Here is a 17,104-nt window from a genome sequence, read left to right on the forward strand (position 1 = left end):
GTAGTGTTCTATATAGGGAATAGGGCTCTGGTCAACAGTAGTGTTCTATATAGGGAATATGGCTCTGGTCAACAGTAGTGTTCTATATAGGGATTAGGGCTCTGGTCAACAGTAGTGTTCTATATAGGGAATATGGCTCTGGTCAACAGTAGTGTTCTATATAGGGATTAGGGCTCTGGTCAACAGTAGTGTTCTATATAGGGAATAGGGCTCTGGTCAACAGTAGTGTTCTATATAGGGAATAGGGCTCTGGTCAACAGTAGTGTTCTATATAGGGATTAGGGCTCTGGTCAACAGTAGTGTTCTATATAGGGATTAGGGCTCTGGTCAACAGTAGTGTTCTATATAGGGATTAGGGCTCTGGTCAACAGTAGTGTTCTATATAGGGATTAGGGCTCTGGTCAACAGTAGTGTTCTATATAGGGATTAGGGCTCTGGTCAACAGTAGTGTTCTATATAGGGATTAGGGCTCTGGTCAACAGTAGTGTTCTATATAGGGAATAGGGCTCTGGTCAACAGTAGTGTTCTATATAGGGATTAGGGCTCTGGTCAACAGTAGTGTTCTATATAGGGATTAGGGCTCTGGTCAACAGTAGTGTTCTATATAGGGAATAGGGCTCTGGTCAACAGTAGTGTTCTATATAGGGATTAGGGCTCTGGTCAACAGTAGTGTTCTATATAGGGATTAGGGCTCTGGTCAACAGTAGTGTTCTATATAGGGATTAGGGCTCTGGTCAACAGTAGTGTTCTATATAGGGAATAGGGCTCTGGTCAACAGTAGTGTTCTATATAGGGAATATGGCTCTGGTCAACAGTAGTGTTCTATATAGGGATTAGGGCTCTGGTCAACAGTAGTGTTCTATATAGGGAATATGGCTCTGGTCAACAGTAGTGTTCTATATAGGGAATATGGCTCTGGTCAACAGTAGTGCACTATTTAGAGAATAGGGCTTTGGTCAACAGTAGTGCACTATATAGGGAATAGGGCTCTGGGCAACAGTAGTGCACTATCTAGGGAATAGGGCTCTGGTCAATCATAGTGCACTATATAGGGAATAGGGCTCTGGTCAACCGTAGTGCATTATATTGGGAATAGGGTGCCATTTGGGATGCTCATATTGTCATGATGGAGATGGAGTGTTGTATGTCAGTGAACAATTCTGTTTGTCCCCAAAGATAATCTAGTTTTTTTAGCCCAGGACTAACTTTAGGCCTAATCTATGTCAGGGAAACCAGCCCTATCCTTAAAGGGGCAATCTGCAGTTCAAAGCAGCTGTTTTGGTAATAGTTTAGGGAAAGGGTTGGAGAGATAACCAACTTTATCAAACTCAAAGACAGAGCTATGGATGCCATGAATGACTGTCAATGATAGACATAGTTTTAACCATGCCTTAAGGCTACACTGCCTGTGTTTACAATTGTATTGTTTATAAACCATGGGGTAAAACAAGCTGATTGTTTTTGCGTTCTGATGGGGTACAACAGTTGAACTAAACTCATGTGGCATGTATAAATGACATTCTTCAAGAATCCATGGGTATATATAATTAATGGGCAAATATATAAATCATTCGCAGATTGCCCCTTTAATGTCCTTAATCTTGTATGAGCTCAGCTAAAATTTAAAAAAAGGTCGCATTTTATATGAATTTTGCCATAATATCAGACAAACATGTCACTGTATCCTACGAACACCATCCCTCTCCTCTATGTTGGCACACATGCTCACGCAGAGAGGGAGATAGCTAGAGGTGGACAGAGAGAGGGGGACGGAGAGAGAGAGAGACGCGTCACTGATGGGTATATTATCTTCTTCCCGTTGCCTCTCGGGTCGCCTACTCAACGAAGATGTGGTTGGTTGTCAAACCGAATTAATTATCCGTTACTACCCATTACCGACTACCGCTAGATGTTCTGCTCGTGGTGACCTTGTATCTCGCTGAGAACATTCTCAATATTGTATTTTCTTTCCCGACCGTTTTAGCCTGCCTGTCTCCAATCTGTAGTCTGTCTCCATCTCCATGGCTACCTCGAATGTGCTGGAGGAGTCCTGCCTGCTGCAGAGAGTCAGATCTCACAGCGACCCGAGCAGCATCATCGTGGAACCTCGTGCCGCCGGAGCTACCGGAGCACAGCGTACTGCAGCAGGTTGGTGACTATCACTCATCACGGCTTGTCTGTCTGATTTCTATAGTAGTCCGTCCCTGATTCTACATTTCAGAATATCCTGGCCGTGTTGTGTTGGATGTAGGCTGTGTTGCGACATGAGTTGTGTTTTTTCCCCTCTCGGTTGAGTGACGGCGTCCGCGGCACACTGCGAACATCAATCGTGATCATCCATGGGAGTGCGTTTGAATTTCGTATAAAACAAATGTAGCCTCATAAATACATTCATTTTTTCCCGAAAAACATGCATTATTAGCCATGAATAGTAACGTGTTATTTATATAAACTATAGGCTATACAAGCCTCCACAGACAAGCTGTGAATACAGGAGCCTAGTAATGTATTGGAGTGTTTGCATGAGAGAGCAGAAAACGACAGTGGAAAAGACAGTCCCTCCAGGATTTTGTGGGGATTGTTTAGGCCACTACTGCATATAACCTATAGATAATTGTTTTAATATACAGTGCATTCGGAAAGAATTCAGACCCATTCCCCTTTTTCACATTTTGTTGCATTATTGCCTTATTCAAAAATGTATTAAATAGTTTATTTTCTTCATCAATCTACACACAATACCACATAATGACAAAGTGAAAACAGGTTTTTAGAAATGTTAGCAAAACTGAAATAACTTATTTCCATAAGCATTCAGACCCTTTGGTATGAGACTTGAAATTGAGCTCAGGTGCATCCTGTTTCCATTGATCATCCTTGAGATGTTTCTACAACTTGATTGGAGTCCACCTGTGGTAAATTCAATTTTTTTTTCAAATCAAATCAAATTTTATTTGTCACATACACATGGTTAGCAGATGTTAATGCGAGTGTAGCGAAATGCTTGATTGATTTGGACATGATTTGGAAAGGCACAAACCTGTCTATATAAGGCCCCACAGTTGACAGTGCATGTCAGAGCAAAAAAACAAGCCATGAGGTTGAAGGAATTGTCTGTAGAGCTCTGAGACAGGATTGTGTCGAAGCACAGATCTGGGGAAGGGTACCAAAACATTTCTGCAGCATTGAAGGTCCCCAAGAACACAGTGGCCTCCATCATTCTTAAATGGAAGAAGTTTGGAACCACCAAGACTCTTCCTAGAGCTTTTCGCACGGCCAAACTGAGATATCAGGGGGAAAGGGGTGATGGTCACTCTGACAGAGCTCCAGAGTTCCTCTGTGGAAATGGGAGAACCTTCTAGAAGGACAACCATCTCTGCGGCACTCCACCAATCAGGCCTTTGTGGTAAAGTGGCCAGACGGAAGCCACTCCTCAGTAAAAGGCATATATTGCCAAAAGGCACCCAAAGGACTCGCAGACCGCAGAAACAAGATTCTCTGGTCTGATGAAACCAAGATGGAACTCTTTGGCCTGAATGCCAACCTCATATCTGGAGGGAACCTGGCACCATCCCTACGGTGAAGCAAGGTGGTGGCAGCATCAACATCTGAGGTCAAATGAAACAAGGGTTTGGGTCAATTATATTTCAATTCCAGTCAATTCAGTGACAACAATGACAACAGAACCTGTGAAGAGCTGAACATACCATAAGAGTATAGGGAGCGTATTTGGGCGGCAGGTAGCCTAGTGGTTAGAGCGTTGGGCCAGTAACCGAAAGGTTGCTATATCGAATATGTAAAAATCTGTCATTCTACCCCTGAACAAGGCAGTTAACCCACTGTTCCTAGACAGTCATTGTAAATAAGAATTTGTTCTTAACTGACTTGCCTCGTTAAATAAAGAAAATGGAGCAGAACGCATGATCCAGTAGAGCAACAGAAAGGGGACTCAATCAAACATATTGTGGGGGTAAACCTGGTGTGATACGTTTTCATTTCCTGTCCCTGACAGTTGTTCCAGACTATTGTACTCTTATTTAAACTAAACACACACACACACAGCTCCCAGGTGGTGTAGTAATATAATAGTGTTAACAGCTCAGTGCTATAGAGCAGCAGTACAGCTGATGACCATACAGTAGGCCCCCAGTTGAACTAGTAATATGTCACTATATACAGTGCCTTGCGAAAGTATTCGGCCCCCTTGAACTTTGCGACCTTTTGCCACATTTCAGGCTTCAAACATAAAGATATAAAACTGTATTTTTTGTGAAGAATCAACAACAAGTGGGACACAATCATGAAGTGGAACGACATTTATTGGATATTTCAAACTTTTTTAACAAATCAAAACTGAAAAATTGGGCGTGCAAAATTATTCAGCCCCTTTACTTTCAGTGCAGCAAACTCTCTCAGAAGTTCAGTGAGGATCTCTGAATGATCCAATGTTGACCTAAATGACTAATGATGATAAATACAATCCACCTGTGTGTAATCAAGTCTCCGTATAAATGCATCTGCACTGTGATAGTCTCAGAGGTCCGTTAAAAGCGCAGAGAGCATCATGAAGAACAAGGAACACACCAGGCAGGTCCGAGATACTGTTGTGAAGAAGTTTAAAGCCGGATTTGGATACAAAAAGATTTCCCAAGCTTTAAACATCCCAAGGAGCACTGTGCAAGCGATAATAGTGAAATGGAAGGAGTATCAGACCACTGCAAATCTACCAAGACCTGGCTGTCCCTCTAAACTTTCAGCTCATACAAGGAGAAGACTGATCAGAGATGCAGCCAAGAGGCCCATGATCACTCTGGATGAACTGCAGAGATCTACAGCTGAGGTGGGAGACTCTGTCCATAGGACAACAATCAGTCGTATATTGCACAAATCTGGCCTGTATGGAAGAGTGGCAAGAAGAAAGCCATTTCTTAAAGATATCCATAAAAAGTGTTGTTTAAAGTTTGCCACAAGCCACCTGGGAGACACACCAAACATGTGGAAGAAGGTGCTCTGGTCAGATGAAACCAAAATTGAACTTTTTGGCAACAATGCAAGACGTTATGTTTGACGTAAAAGCAACACAGCTCATCACCCTGAACACACCATCCCCACTGTCAAACATGGTGGTGGCAGCATCATGGTTTGGGCCTGCTTTTCTTCAGCAGGGACAGGGAAGATGGTTAAAATTGATGGGAAGATGGATGGAGCCAAATACAGGACCATTCTGGAAGATAACCTGATGGAGTCTGCAAAAGACCTGAGACTGGGACGGAGATTTGTCTTCCAACAAGACAATGATCCAAAACATAAAGCAAAATCTACAATGGAATGGTTAAAAAATAAACATATCCAGGTGTTAGAATGGCCAAGTCAAAGTCCAGACCTTAATCCAATCGAGAATCTGTGGAAAGAACTAACAACTGCTGTTCACAAATGCTCTCCATCCAACCTCACTGAGCTTGAGCTGTTTTGCAAGTAGGAATGGGAAAAAATTTCAGTCTCTCGATGTGCAAAACTGATAGAGACATACCCCAAGCGACTTACAGCTGTAATCGCAGCAAAAGGTGGCGCTACAAAGTATTAACTTTGCTGAATAATTTTGCACGCCCAATTTTTCAGTTTTTGTTTGTTAAAAAAGTTTGAAATATCCAATAAATGTCGTTCCACTTCATGATTGTGTCCCACTTGTTGTTGATTCTTCACAAAAAATACAGTTTTATATCTTTATGTTTGAAGCCTGAAATGTGGCAAAAGGTCGCAAAGTTCAAGGGGGCCGAATACTTTCGCAAGGCACTGTATATCCATACACACATGCATACATATACGCATATATACATACCTATATAGACATACATACTTTTTAAAAGAATATACCTTTATTATTATTCCCCGCAAACCCTACCTTCTTGTTGCGTGTCTGCTAATCTACAATTTATATAGGAGTGGTTAAAACATGCTAATAATGGTCCTCTGAGTATATCAAAAAGGTTTGGTATATACCTCAACTGGTATGACATCCAGCTCTGGAGTTTTCCTTAAAGGCTTTAATTGCATCAAGAAGTTCCTCCTCTGTAATTTGGCCTTCACATGAGTTAAATAAAGGTGAAATTAAAAAAACAACAACAAAAAAAACAGCTCAAATAAGCAAAGAGAAACAACTGTCCATCATTACTTTAAGATATGAAGGTCAGTCAAGAAAATTTCAAGAACTTTGAAAGGTTATTCAAGTGCAGTTGCAAAAACCATCAAGCGCTATGATGAAACTGTGTCTTATGAGGACCGCCACAGGAAAGGAAGACCCAGAGTTACCTCTGCTTCAGAGGATAAGTTCATTAGAGTTAACTGCACCTCAGATTGCAGCCCAAATAAATGCTTCAGAGTTCAAGTAACAGACACATCTCAACATCAACTGTTCAGAGGAGACTGTGTGATTCAGGCCTTCAATGGTCAAATTGCTGCAAAGAAACCACTACTAAAGGACACCAATAAGAAGAAGGGACTTGACAGGTGGAGGGGATTAGACAGGTGGAGGGGATTAGACAGGTGGAGGGGACTTGACAGGTGGAGGGGATTAGACAGGTGGAGGGGACTTGACAGGTGGAGTGGATTAGACAGGTGGAGGGGACTTGACAGGTGGAGGGGATTAGACAGGTGGAGGGGATTAGACAGGTGGAGGGGACTTGACAGGTGGAGGGGATTAGACAGGTGGAGGGGACTTGACAGGTGGAGGGGATTAGACAGGTGGAGGGGACTTGACAGGTGGAGGGGATTAGACAGGTGGAGGGGACTTGACAGGTGGAGGGGATTAGACAGGTGGAGGGGACTTGACAGGTGGAGGGGATTAGACAGGTGGAGGGGACTTGACAGGTGGAGGGGATTAGACAGGTGGAGGGGATTAGACAGGTGGAGGGGATTAGACAGGTGGAGGGGATTAGACAGGTGGAGGGGATTAGACAGGTGGAGGGGATTAGACAGGTGGAAATCTTTCCTTTGGTCTGATGAGTCCAAATTTGAGATTTTTGGTTCCACCTGCCGTGTCTTTATGAGACGTAGAGTAGGTGAACGGCTGATCTCCGCATGTGTGGTTCCCACCGTGAAGCATGGAGGAGGATGTGTGATGGTTTGGGGGTGTTTAGCTGGTGACACTGTCAGTGATTTATTTTGAATTCAAGGCCCACTTAACCAGCATGGTTACCACAGCATTCTGCAGCGATACGCCATCCCATCTGGTTTGCGCTTAGTGGGACTATCATTTGTTTTTCAACAGGACAATGACCCAAAACATACCTCCAGGCTTTATTTGACCCAGAAGGAGAGTGATGGAGTGCTGCATCAGATGACCTGGCCTCCACAATTCCCTGACCTCAACTCAATTGAGAGGGTTTGGATGAGTTGGACTGCAGAGTGAAGAAAAGCAGCCAACAAGTACTCAGCGTATGTGGGAACTCCTTCAAGACGGTTGTAAAAGCATTCCAGGTGAAGCTGGTTGAGAGAATGCCAAGAGTGTGCAAAGCTGTCATCAAGGCAAAGGGTGGCTACTTTGAAGAACCTATTTTGATTTGTTTAAACCTCTCTGGGATATTAACGTCCCACTTGGCCAAAAGCCAGTGAAAATGCAGAGCGTCAAATTCAAATAAATTCTTACAAAAATCTAACTTTCATTAAATCACACATGCAAGATAGCAAATTAAAGCTACACGTGTTGTGAATCCAGCCAACATGCCAGATTTCAAAAAGGCTTTTCGGCAAAAGCAAACAATGCTATTATCTGAGGATAGCACCTCCATAAACAAAAGAGAGAAAACATTTCAACCCTGCAGGCGCGACACAAAACGCAGAAATAAAAATATAAATCATGCTTTACCTTTGACAAGCATCTTCTTTTGGCACTCCAATATGTCCCATAAACATCACAAATGGTCCTTTTGTTCGATTAATTCCATCCATACATATCCAAAACGTCCATTTATTTGGAGCGTTTGATCCAGAAAAACACCGGTTCCAACTTGCGCAACGTGACTACAAAATATCTCAAAAGTTACCTGTAAACTTTGCCAAAACATTTCAAACTACTTTTGTAATACAACTTTAGGTATTTTCTAAAGTAAATCATCGATAAAATTGAAGACGGGATGACCTGTGTTCAATACAGGAAGAAAACAAACTGAAGCATGCTTTCTGGTCATGCGCCTCTATCAAACAGTACACATGAAGTGACCCTCATTCAAGATGGCCGTACTTCTTCATTACACAAAGGAATAACCTCAACCAATTTCTAAAGACTGGTGACATCCAGTGGAAGTGGTAGGAACTGCAAGCAAGTCCCTTAGAAATCTGGATTCCCAATGAAAGCTCATTGAAAAGAGAGTGACCTCAAAAAAATAAATCTGAATGGTTTGTCCTCTGGGTTTCGCCTGCTACATAAGGTCTGTTATAGTCACAGACATGATTCAAACAGTTTTAGAAACTTCAGAGTGTTTTCTATCCAAATCTACTACTAATAATATGCATATCTTATATTCTGGGGATGAGTAGCAGGCAGTTGAATTTGGGCATGCTCTTCATCCAAAATTCCAAATGCTGCCCCCTATCCTAGAGAAGTTAACACTTTTTTGTTTACAACATGTGTTATTTCATAGTCTTGATGTCTTCACTATTATTCTACAATGTAGAAAAAAGTACAAATAAAGAAAAAACCTTGAATGAGTAGGTGTGTCTAAACGTTTGACTTGTACTGTATACATGTTATTACATAAGTATGTGGATACACCTCCAAATGAGTGGATTCGGCTGTTTCAACCACACCTGTTGCTGACAAGTGTATACATTTGAGCACATAAAAAACAAAATACTGCATAGTTACCTAAGGACTCGAATCGAGGCGACCATCACTGTCGGCACCATCTTGCCCATGAACGCCCATCTTGCCCATGAACGCCCATCTTGCCCATGAACGCCTATCTTGCCCATGAACGGCCATCTTGCCTATGAACGGCCATCTTGCCCATGAACGCCTATCTTGCCCATGAACGGCCATAATGCCTATGAACGACCATCTCTGTCTGCTCCATCTTGTTCATGAATGTGTGTGTGTGGGTGTGTGTAGCATGAATGTGTGTGTGTATGCATGGGGGCTCCGGAGTGGCGCAGCGGTCTAAGCCACTGCATCTCAGAGCTAGATGCGTCACTGCAGACCCTGGTTCTATTCCAAGCTGTATCACATCTGGCTGTGATTGGGACACAATTGGCCCAGCGTCGATTCATTTTTTATATTTCATGTGTGCTAAGGTGCAGAGAATCAGAGCAGGTGGTCAGTCCTGTTAGGGTTAGAATCAGAGCAGGTGGTCAGTCCTGTTAGGGTTAGAATCAGAGCAGGTGGTCAGTCCTGTTAGGGTTAGAATCAGAGCAGGTGGTCAGTCCTGTTAGGGTTAGAATCAGAGCAGGTGGTCAGTCCTGTTAGGGTTAGAATCAGAGCAGGTGGTCAGTCCTGTTAGGGTTAGAATCAGAGCAGGTGGTCAGTCCTGTTAGGGTTAGAATCAGAGCAGGTGGTCAGTCCTGTTAGGGTTAGAATCAGAGCAGGTGGTCAGTCCTGTTAGGGTTAGAATAATAGCAGGTGGTCATTCCTGTTAGAATCAGAGCAGGTGGTCAGTCCTGTTAGAATCAGAGCAGGTGGTCAGTCCTGTTAGAATCAGAGCAGGTGGTCAGTCCTGTTAGGGTTCAAATCAGAGCAGGTGGTCAGTCCTGTTAGGGTTAGAATCAGAGCAGGTGGTCAGTCCTGTTAGGGTTAGAATCAGAGCAGGTGGTCATTCCTGTTAGAATCAGAGCAGGTGGTCAGTCCTGTTAGAATCAGAGCAGGTGGTCAGTCCTGTTAGAATCAGAGCAGGTGGTCAGTCCTGTTAGGGTTCAAATCAGAGCAGGTGGTCAGTCCTGTTAGAATCAGAGCAGGTGGTCAGTCCTGTTAGAATCAGAGCAGGTGGTCAGTCCTGTTAGAATCAGAGCAGGTGGTCAGTCCAGATCAAGTGTTCATCAGTCTGATGGTTTATAGATGGAAACTGTCTCTGAGCCTGTAGGTATAAGACTTGCTCCGATACTGTGTTCCCCACTGGAAGGGAGAAAACAGCTCATGGCTGGGGTGTGTGAGGTTCTTGATGATGTTGCAGCCTTCCTCAAGCACTGTTTAGAGTAGATGTCCTGGATGGGTGGGAGCACGGTCCCAGTGATGTACTGGGGTGTCTTCACTACCCGCTGGAGGACCGCGGTCCCCGTGATGTACTGGGGTGGCTTCACTACCAGCTGGAGGACCGTGGTCCCAGTGATGTACTGGGGTGTCTTCACTACCCGCTGGAGTGACGCGGTCCAGGTGATGTACTGGGGTGTCTTCACTACCCGCTGGAGGGACGCAGTCCCAGTGATGTACTGGGGTGTCTTCACTACCCGCTGGAGGACCGCGGTCCCAGTGATGTACTGGGGTGTCTTCACTACCCGCTGGAGGACCGCGGTCCCAGTGATGTACTGGGGTGTCTTCACTACCCGCTGGAATGACGCGGTCCAGGTGATGTACTGGTGTGTCTTCACTACCCGCTGGAGGACCGCGGTCCCAGTGATGTACTGGGGTGTCTTCACTACCCGCTGGAGGACCGCGGTCCCAGTGATGTACTGGGGTGTCTTCACTACCCGCTGGAGGACCGCGGTCCCAGTGATGTACTGGGGTGTCTTCACTACCCGCTGGAGTGACGCGGTCCAGGTGATGTACTGGGGTGTCTTCACTACCCGCTGGAGGACCGCGGTCCCAGTGATGTACTGGGGTGTCTTCACTACCCACTGGAGGGACGCGGTCCCAGTGATGTACTGGGGTGTCTTCACTACCCGCTGGAGGATCGCAGTCCCAGTGATGTACTGGGGTGTCTTCACTACCCGCTGGAATGACGCGGTCCAGGTGATGTACTGGGGTGTCTTCACTACCCGCTGGAAGGACACGGTCCCAGTGATGTACTGGGGTGTCTTCACTACCCGCTGGAGGGCCGCGGTCCCAGTGATGTACTGGGGTGTCTTCACTACCCGCTGGAGGACCGCGGTCCCAGTGATGTACTGGGGTGTCTTCACTACCCACTGGAGGGACGCGGTCCCAGTGATGTACTGGGGTGTCTTCACTACCCGCTGGAGGACCGCAGTCCCAGTGATGTACTGGGGTGTCTTCACTACCCGCTGGAATGACGCGGTCCAGGTGATGTACTGGGGTGTCTTCACTACCCGCTGGAAGGACACGGTCCCAGTGGTGTACTGGGGTGTCTTCACTACCCGCTGGAGGACGGCGGTCCCAGTGATGTACTGGGGTGTCTTCACTACCCACTGGAGGACGGCGGTCCCAGTGATGTACTGGGGTGTCTTCACTACCCAGTGGAGGACCGCGGTCCCAGTGATGTACTGGGGTGTCTTCACTACCCGCTGGAGGACCGCGGTCCCAGTGATGTACTGGGGTGTCTTCACTACCCGCTGGAGGACCGCGGTCCCAGTGATGTACTGGGGTGTCTTCACTACCCGCTGGAGGGACACGGTCCCAGTGATGTACTGGGGTGTCTTCACTACCCGCTGGAGGGCCGCGGTCCCAGTGATGTACTGGGGTGTCTTCACTACCCGCTGGAGGACCGTGGTCCCAGTGATGTACTGGGGTGTCTTCACTACCCGCTGGAGGACCGCGGTCCCAGTGATGTACTGGGGTGTCTTCACTACCCGCTGGAGGGACGCGGTCCCACTGATGTACTGGGGTGTCTTCACTACCTCCTGGAGGGACGCGGTCCCAGTGATGTACTGGGGTGTCTACACTACCCGCTGGAGGGACGCGGTCCCACTGATGTACTGGGGTGTCTTCACTACCTCCTGGAGGGACGCGGTCCCAGTGATGTACTGGGGTGTCTACACTACCCGCTGGAGGGCCGTGGTCCCAGTGATGTACTGGGGTGTCTTCACTACCCGCTGGAGGACCGCGGTCCCAGTGATGTACTGGGGTGTCTTCACTACCCGCTGGAGGGCCACGGTCCCAGTGATGTACTGGGGTGTCTTCACTACCCGCTGGAGGACCGCGGTTCCAGTGATGTACTGGGGTGTCTTCACTACCCGCTGGAGTGACGCGGTCCAGGTGATGTACTGGGGTGTCTTCACTACCCGCTGGAGGAGCGCGGTCCCAATTATTTACTGGGGTGTCTTCACTACCCGCTGGAGGGACGCGGTCCCACTGATGTACTGGGGTGTCTTCACTACCCGCTGGAGGGATGCGGTCCCAGTGATGTACTGGGGTGTCTTCACTACCCGCTGGAGGGACTCGGTCCCAGTGATGTACTGGGGTGTCTTCACTACCCGCTGGAGGGACGCGGTCCCAGTGATGTACTGGGATGTCTTCACTACCCGCTGGAGGGACACGGTCCCAGTGATTTACTGGGGTGTCTTCACTACCCGCTGGAGGGCCACGGTCCCAGTGATGTACTGGGGTGTCTTCACTACCCGCTGGAGGACCGCGGTTCCAGTGATGTACTGGGGTTTCTTCACTACCCGCTGGAGGACCGCGGTCCCAGTGATGTACTGGGGTGTCTTCACTACCTCCTGGAGGGACGCGGTCCCAGTGATGTACTGGGGTGTCTTCACTACCCGCTGGAGGGACTTGTGTTCGTGGACGGAGCAATTCCCGTACCAGGCTGTGATGCAACCAGTCAGGGTTGCTCCCGATGGTGCAACTAAAGTCGGTCGTTGTTACTGGGTTGGTTATGGAACATTGTAACGTTGTAATGCCATCTGATAAACAACGTTCACTTCAGGCAACAATGGCAGGACCGTCCAGTCTCCTCCTGTCTCTGGCTCCATCCCACATGGCACTCTATCTTCTACATATTGGAATACCTATGGGCCCTGGTCTAAAGTAGTGCCCTATGGGCCCTGGTCTAAAGTAGTGCCCTATGAGCCCTGGTCTAAAGTAGTGCTCTATGGGCCCTGGTCTAAAGTAGTGCCCTATGGGCCCTGGTCTAAAGTAGTGCCCTATGGGCCCTGGTCTAAAGTAGTGCCCTATGGGCCTGGTCTAAAGGAGTGCCCTATGGCCCTGGTCTAAAGTAGTGCTCTATGGGCCCTGGTCTAAAGTAGTGCTCTATGGGTCCTGGTCTAAAGTAGTGCCCTATGGGCCCTGGTCTAAAGGAGTGCACTACAGAGGCAATAGGATGCCATTTGAGATTCAGGCTCTGTCTGTCACATGTCATTATAAACCTGCTCTTCAACATACAGACCAGCCCTACACCACCATACAATCCCTCTCTCCTCAGTCCCTCTCTCCTCAGTCCCTCTCTCCTCAGTCCCTCTCTCCTCAGTCCCTCTCTCCTCAGTCCCTCTCTCCTCAGTCCCTCTCTACTCAGTCCCTCTCTACTCAGTCCCTCTCTCCTCCGTACCTCTCTCCTCCATCCCTCCTCCGTCCATCCCTCCTCCGTCCCTCTCTCCTCCAGCCCTCTCTCCACCGTCCCCCTCTCCTCCCCCCTCTCTCCTCTGTCCCTCTCTCCTCAGTCCCTCTCTCCTCAGTCCCTCTCTACTCAGTCCCTCTCTACTCAGTCCCTCTCTCCTCCGTACCTCTCTCCTCCATCCCTCCTCCGTCCATCCCTCCTCCGTCCCTCTCTCCTCCAGCCCTCTCTCCACCGTCCCCCTCTCCTCCCCCCTCTCTCCTCTGTCCCTCTCTCCTCTATCCCTCTCTCATCCCTCCTCCGTCCCTCTCTCCGCCGTCCCTCTCTCCACCGTCCTTCTCTCCTCCGTCCCTCTCTCCTCCCCCTCTCTCCTCCGTCCCTCTCTCCACCGTCCCTCTCTTCTCCCCCTCTCTCCTCTACCCCTCTCTCCTCTATCCCTCTCTCCTCTATCCCTCTCTCCTCTATCCCTCTCTCCTCCGTCCCTCTCTCCTCCGTCCCTCTCTCCTCTGTCCCTCCCTCCTCCGTCCCTCTCTCCTCTATCCCTCTCTCCTCTATCCCTCTCTCCTCTATCCCTCTCTCCTCTATCCCTCTATACCTCTCTCCTCTGTCCCTTTCTCCTCCATCCCTCCTCCAGCCCTCTCCTCCGTCCATCCCTCCTCCGCTTCGTCCCTCTCTCCTCCGTCCCTTTCTCCTTCGTCCCTTTCTCCTCTATCCCTCTCTCCATTCCTCTCTCCTCTATTTCTCTCTCCTCTATCCTTTTCTCCTCCATCCCTCTCTCCTCTATCCCTCTCTCCTCCATCCCGCTCTCCATCCCTCTCTCCATCCATTAGAGCCTATTTAGACATATTGTATAAAAGACAGAACATACAGAGCTCCATGTATGTGTGTGTACATACAGTTGAAGTCGGAAGTTTATATACACTTAAGTGGGAGTCATTAAAACTCGTTTTTTCAACCACTCCACAAAATTCTATAGTTTTGGCAAGTTGGTTAGAACATCTACTTTGTGCATGACGCAAGTCATTTTTCCAACAATTGTTTACAGACAAATAATTTCACTTATAATTCACTGTATCACAATTCCAGTGGGTCAGAAGTCTACATACACTAGTTGAATGTGCCTTTAAACAGCTTGGAAAATTCCAGAAAATAATGTCATGGCCTTAGAAGCTTCTGATAGGCTAATTGACATGATTCGAGTCAATTGGAGGTGTACCTGTGGATGTATTTCAAGGCCTACCTTCAAACTCAGTGCCTATTTGCTTGACGTCCTTGGGGGCAATTTCCAAACACCTGAAGGTACCACGTTCATCTGTACAAACAATAGTACACAAGTATAAACACTATGGGACCACGCAGCCGTCATACCGCTCAGGAAGGAGACGCATTCTGTCTCCTAGAGATGAACACACTTTGGTGAGAAAAGTGCTGTTGTTCAAAAGAACAACAGCAAAGGACCTTGTGAAGATGCTGGAGGAAACAGGTACAATAGTATCTATAACCACAGTAAAACGAGTCCTATATCGACATAACCTGAAAGGCCGCACAGCAAGGAAGAAGCCACTGCTACAAAACCACCACAAAAAAGCCACACTATGGTTTGCAACTGCACATGGGGACAAAGATCGTACTTTTTGGAGAAAAAGTAGAACTGTAGAATTGTTTGGCCATAATGGACTGGTGCACTTCATAAAATAGATGAAATCATGAGGTAGGAAAATTATGCGGATATAAGCTTGGTTGCAAATGGTTCTTCCAAATGGACAATGATCCCAAGCATACTTCCAAAGTTGTGGCAAAATGGCTTAAGGACAACAGAGTCAAGGTATTGGAGTGGCCATCACAAAGCCCTGACCTCAATCCTATAGAAAATGTATGGGCAGAACTCAAAAAGCTTGTGCGAGCAAGGAGGCCTACAAACCTGACTCAGTTACACCAGCTCTGTCAGGAGGCCTACAAACCTGACTCAGTTACACCTCCTCTGCCAGGAGGAATGGGACAAAATGCACTCAACTTATTGTGGGAAGCTTGTGGAAGGCTACCCAAAATGTTTGACCCAAGTTAAACAATTTAAAGGCAATTCTACTAAATACTTATTGAGTGTATGTTAACTTCTGATCACTGGGAATGTGATGAAAGAAATAAAAGCTGAAATAAATATTTATCTCGACTATTATTCTGACATTTCGCATTCTTAAAATAAAGTGGTGATCTTAACTGACCCAGGTCAGGGAATTTTTACTAGGATTAAATGTCAGGAATTATGAAAAACTGAGTTTAAATGTATTTGGCTAAGATCTAAACTTCCGACTTCAACTGTAGGTTGGACATCTGTAAGACTCAAGACCCTTTAATGACACAAAAATCTGTCAGTCAGTCAATCCATTCATGACATCCATCCATCTATCCATCTATCCATCCACCCATCCATCCATGACATCCATCCATCTATCCATCCATCTATCCATCCATCCATGACATCCATCCATCTATCCATCCATCCACCCATCCATCCATCTATCCATCCATCCATCTATCTATCCATCCATCCATCCATCCATCCATCCATCCATCCATCCCATCCACCCATCCACCCATGACATCCATCCATCATGTGTGTTCTGTGTCTCCAGAGCTGCCCACATGCCTGCTGTGTGTGTGTCTGACCGGCTCTGTGTACTGTGAGGGAGTTGTTCAACTGTATATATGATGAAATATGAATATATATTATGAAATATGAGGTTTGTACCTTTATGATTGATATTTACCTGATTGAGATATTCCTTTTTATTTGTGCACCTTCGTTTTTGGGTCCCCTTCGTGCCCAGTGTTTTAGGTACATTCTGACCATATTATGTCTTTTCATGTCAAGTAATCTATGCCTTAAGTTGACTGGAGAACATTTTTTGTTACATATAAGCTTATTTTTTTAAATATATTTTTTGCACCATATCCCTGGATCTTATTGAATGTTGTGGCCGTTTGGCTTTGGGTCCGCACCTTTGGGAGGGGGGTAGAGATCAGTAGAGATCTTTTTATTCTCTCTCGGTTGGTCAGGGTGTGACTTGGGTGGGAAACTCTATGTTCTTTGCTTCTATGTTTTGGCCGGGAATGGTTCTCAATCAGGGACAGATGTCTATCATTGTCTCTGATTGGGAATCATACTTAGGCCGCCTTTTTTCCTTTTGTATTTGTGGGTAGTTGTCTTTGTTAGTGGCATTATAGCCTAAGTAATCTTCACGGTTGTTTCCTTGTTCCTTGTTGGCGACATTTATCAATAAAAGAAATGTACGCTCACCATGCTGCACCTTGATCCGGTCATTTCCATGACGACAGCGATCGTGACAGTATGTGTCCTAAATGACCCCTCTTCATGCTTGGGCAGTGGCTATGGTGAGTTGGTAAGGAAGTCACTGCACCATCCCTCTCTCCATACCTCTCTCTTCCATCTCTCTCTTCCATACCTCTCTCTTTCATCTCTCTCTTCCATCTCTCTCTCCCCCACTCCTTTCTTCCATACCTCTCTCTTCCATCTCTCTCTTCCAGAGAAGAAGGGGGGCCGTGGAGGGGCAGTGAAGGGGAGAAGAGGAGAGGAAGTGTTGGGGAGGCGGTGGAGAGGAGGGGGCGGAGGAGGGGAGGAGGCGGATGGGAGGATAGGAAGTGTTGGGGAG

The 17,104-nt window shown here is 46.8% G+C and overlaps 1 protein-coding gene across 2 annotated transcripts in view; it reads left to right on the top strand.

The window, feature by feature from the left end:
• Positions 1-1,793: 1,793 nt before the first annotated feature.
• Positions 1,794-17,104, top strand: part of LOC110494855 (phosphatase and actin regulator 3-like) — an 82,796-nt gene continuing 67,485 nt past the window's right edge. The window contains exon 1 of one of the 2 annotated variants that reach the window (XM_036950993.1): positions 1,794-2,148. In XM_036950993.1, the coding sequence (XP_036806888.1) occupies positions 2,022-2,148 (127 nt within the window). In that variant the 5' untranslated portion in view covers positions 1,794-2,021. The remainder of the gene's footprint in view (positions 2,149-17,104) is intronic. The other variant, XM_036950992.1, reaches the window with a different exon arrangement.

Source organism: Oncorhynchus mykiss, chromosome 17 (genome assembly GCF_013265735.2).
Source record: "Oncorhynchus mykiss isolate Arlee chromosome 17, USDA_OmykA_1.1, whole genome shotgun sequence".
In the NCBI taxonomy this organism is placed as follows: Eukaryota; Metazoa; Chordata; class Actinopteri; order Salmoniformes; family Salmonidae; genus Oncorhynchus; species Oncorhynchus mykiss.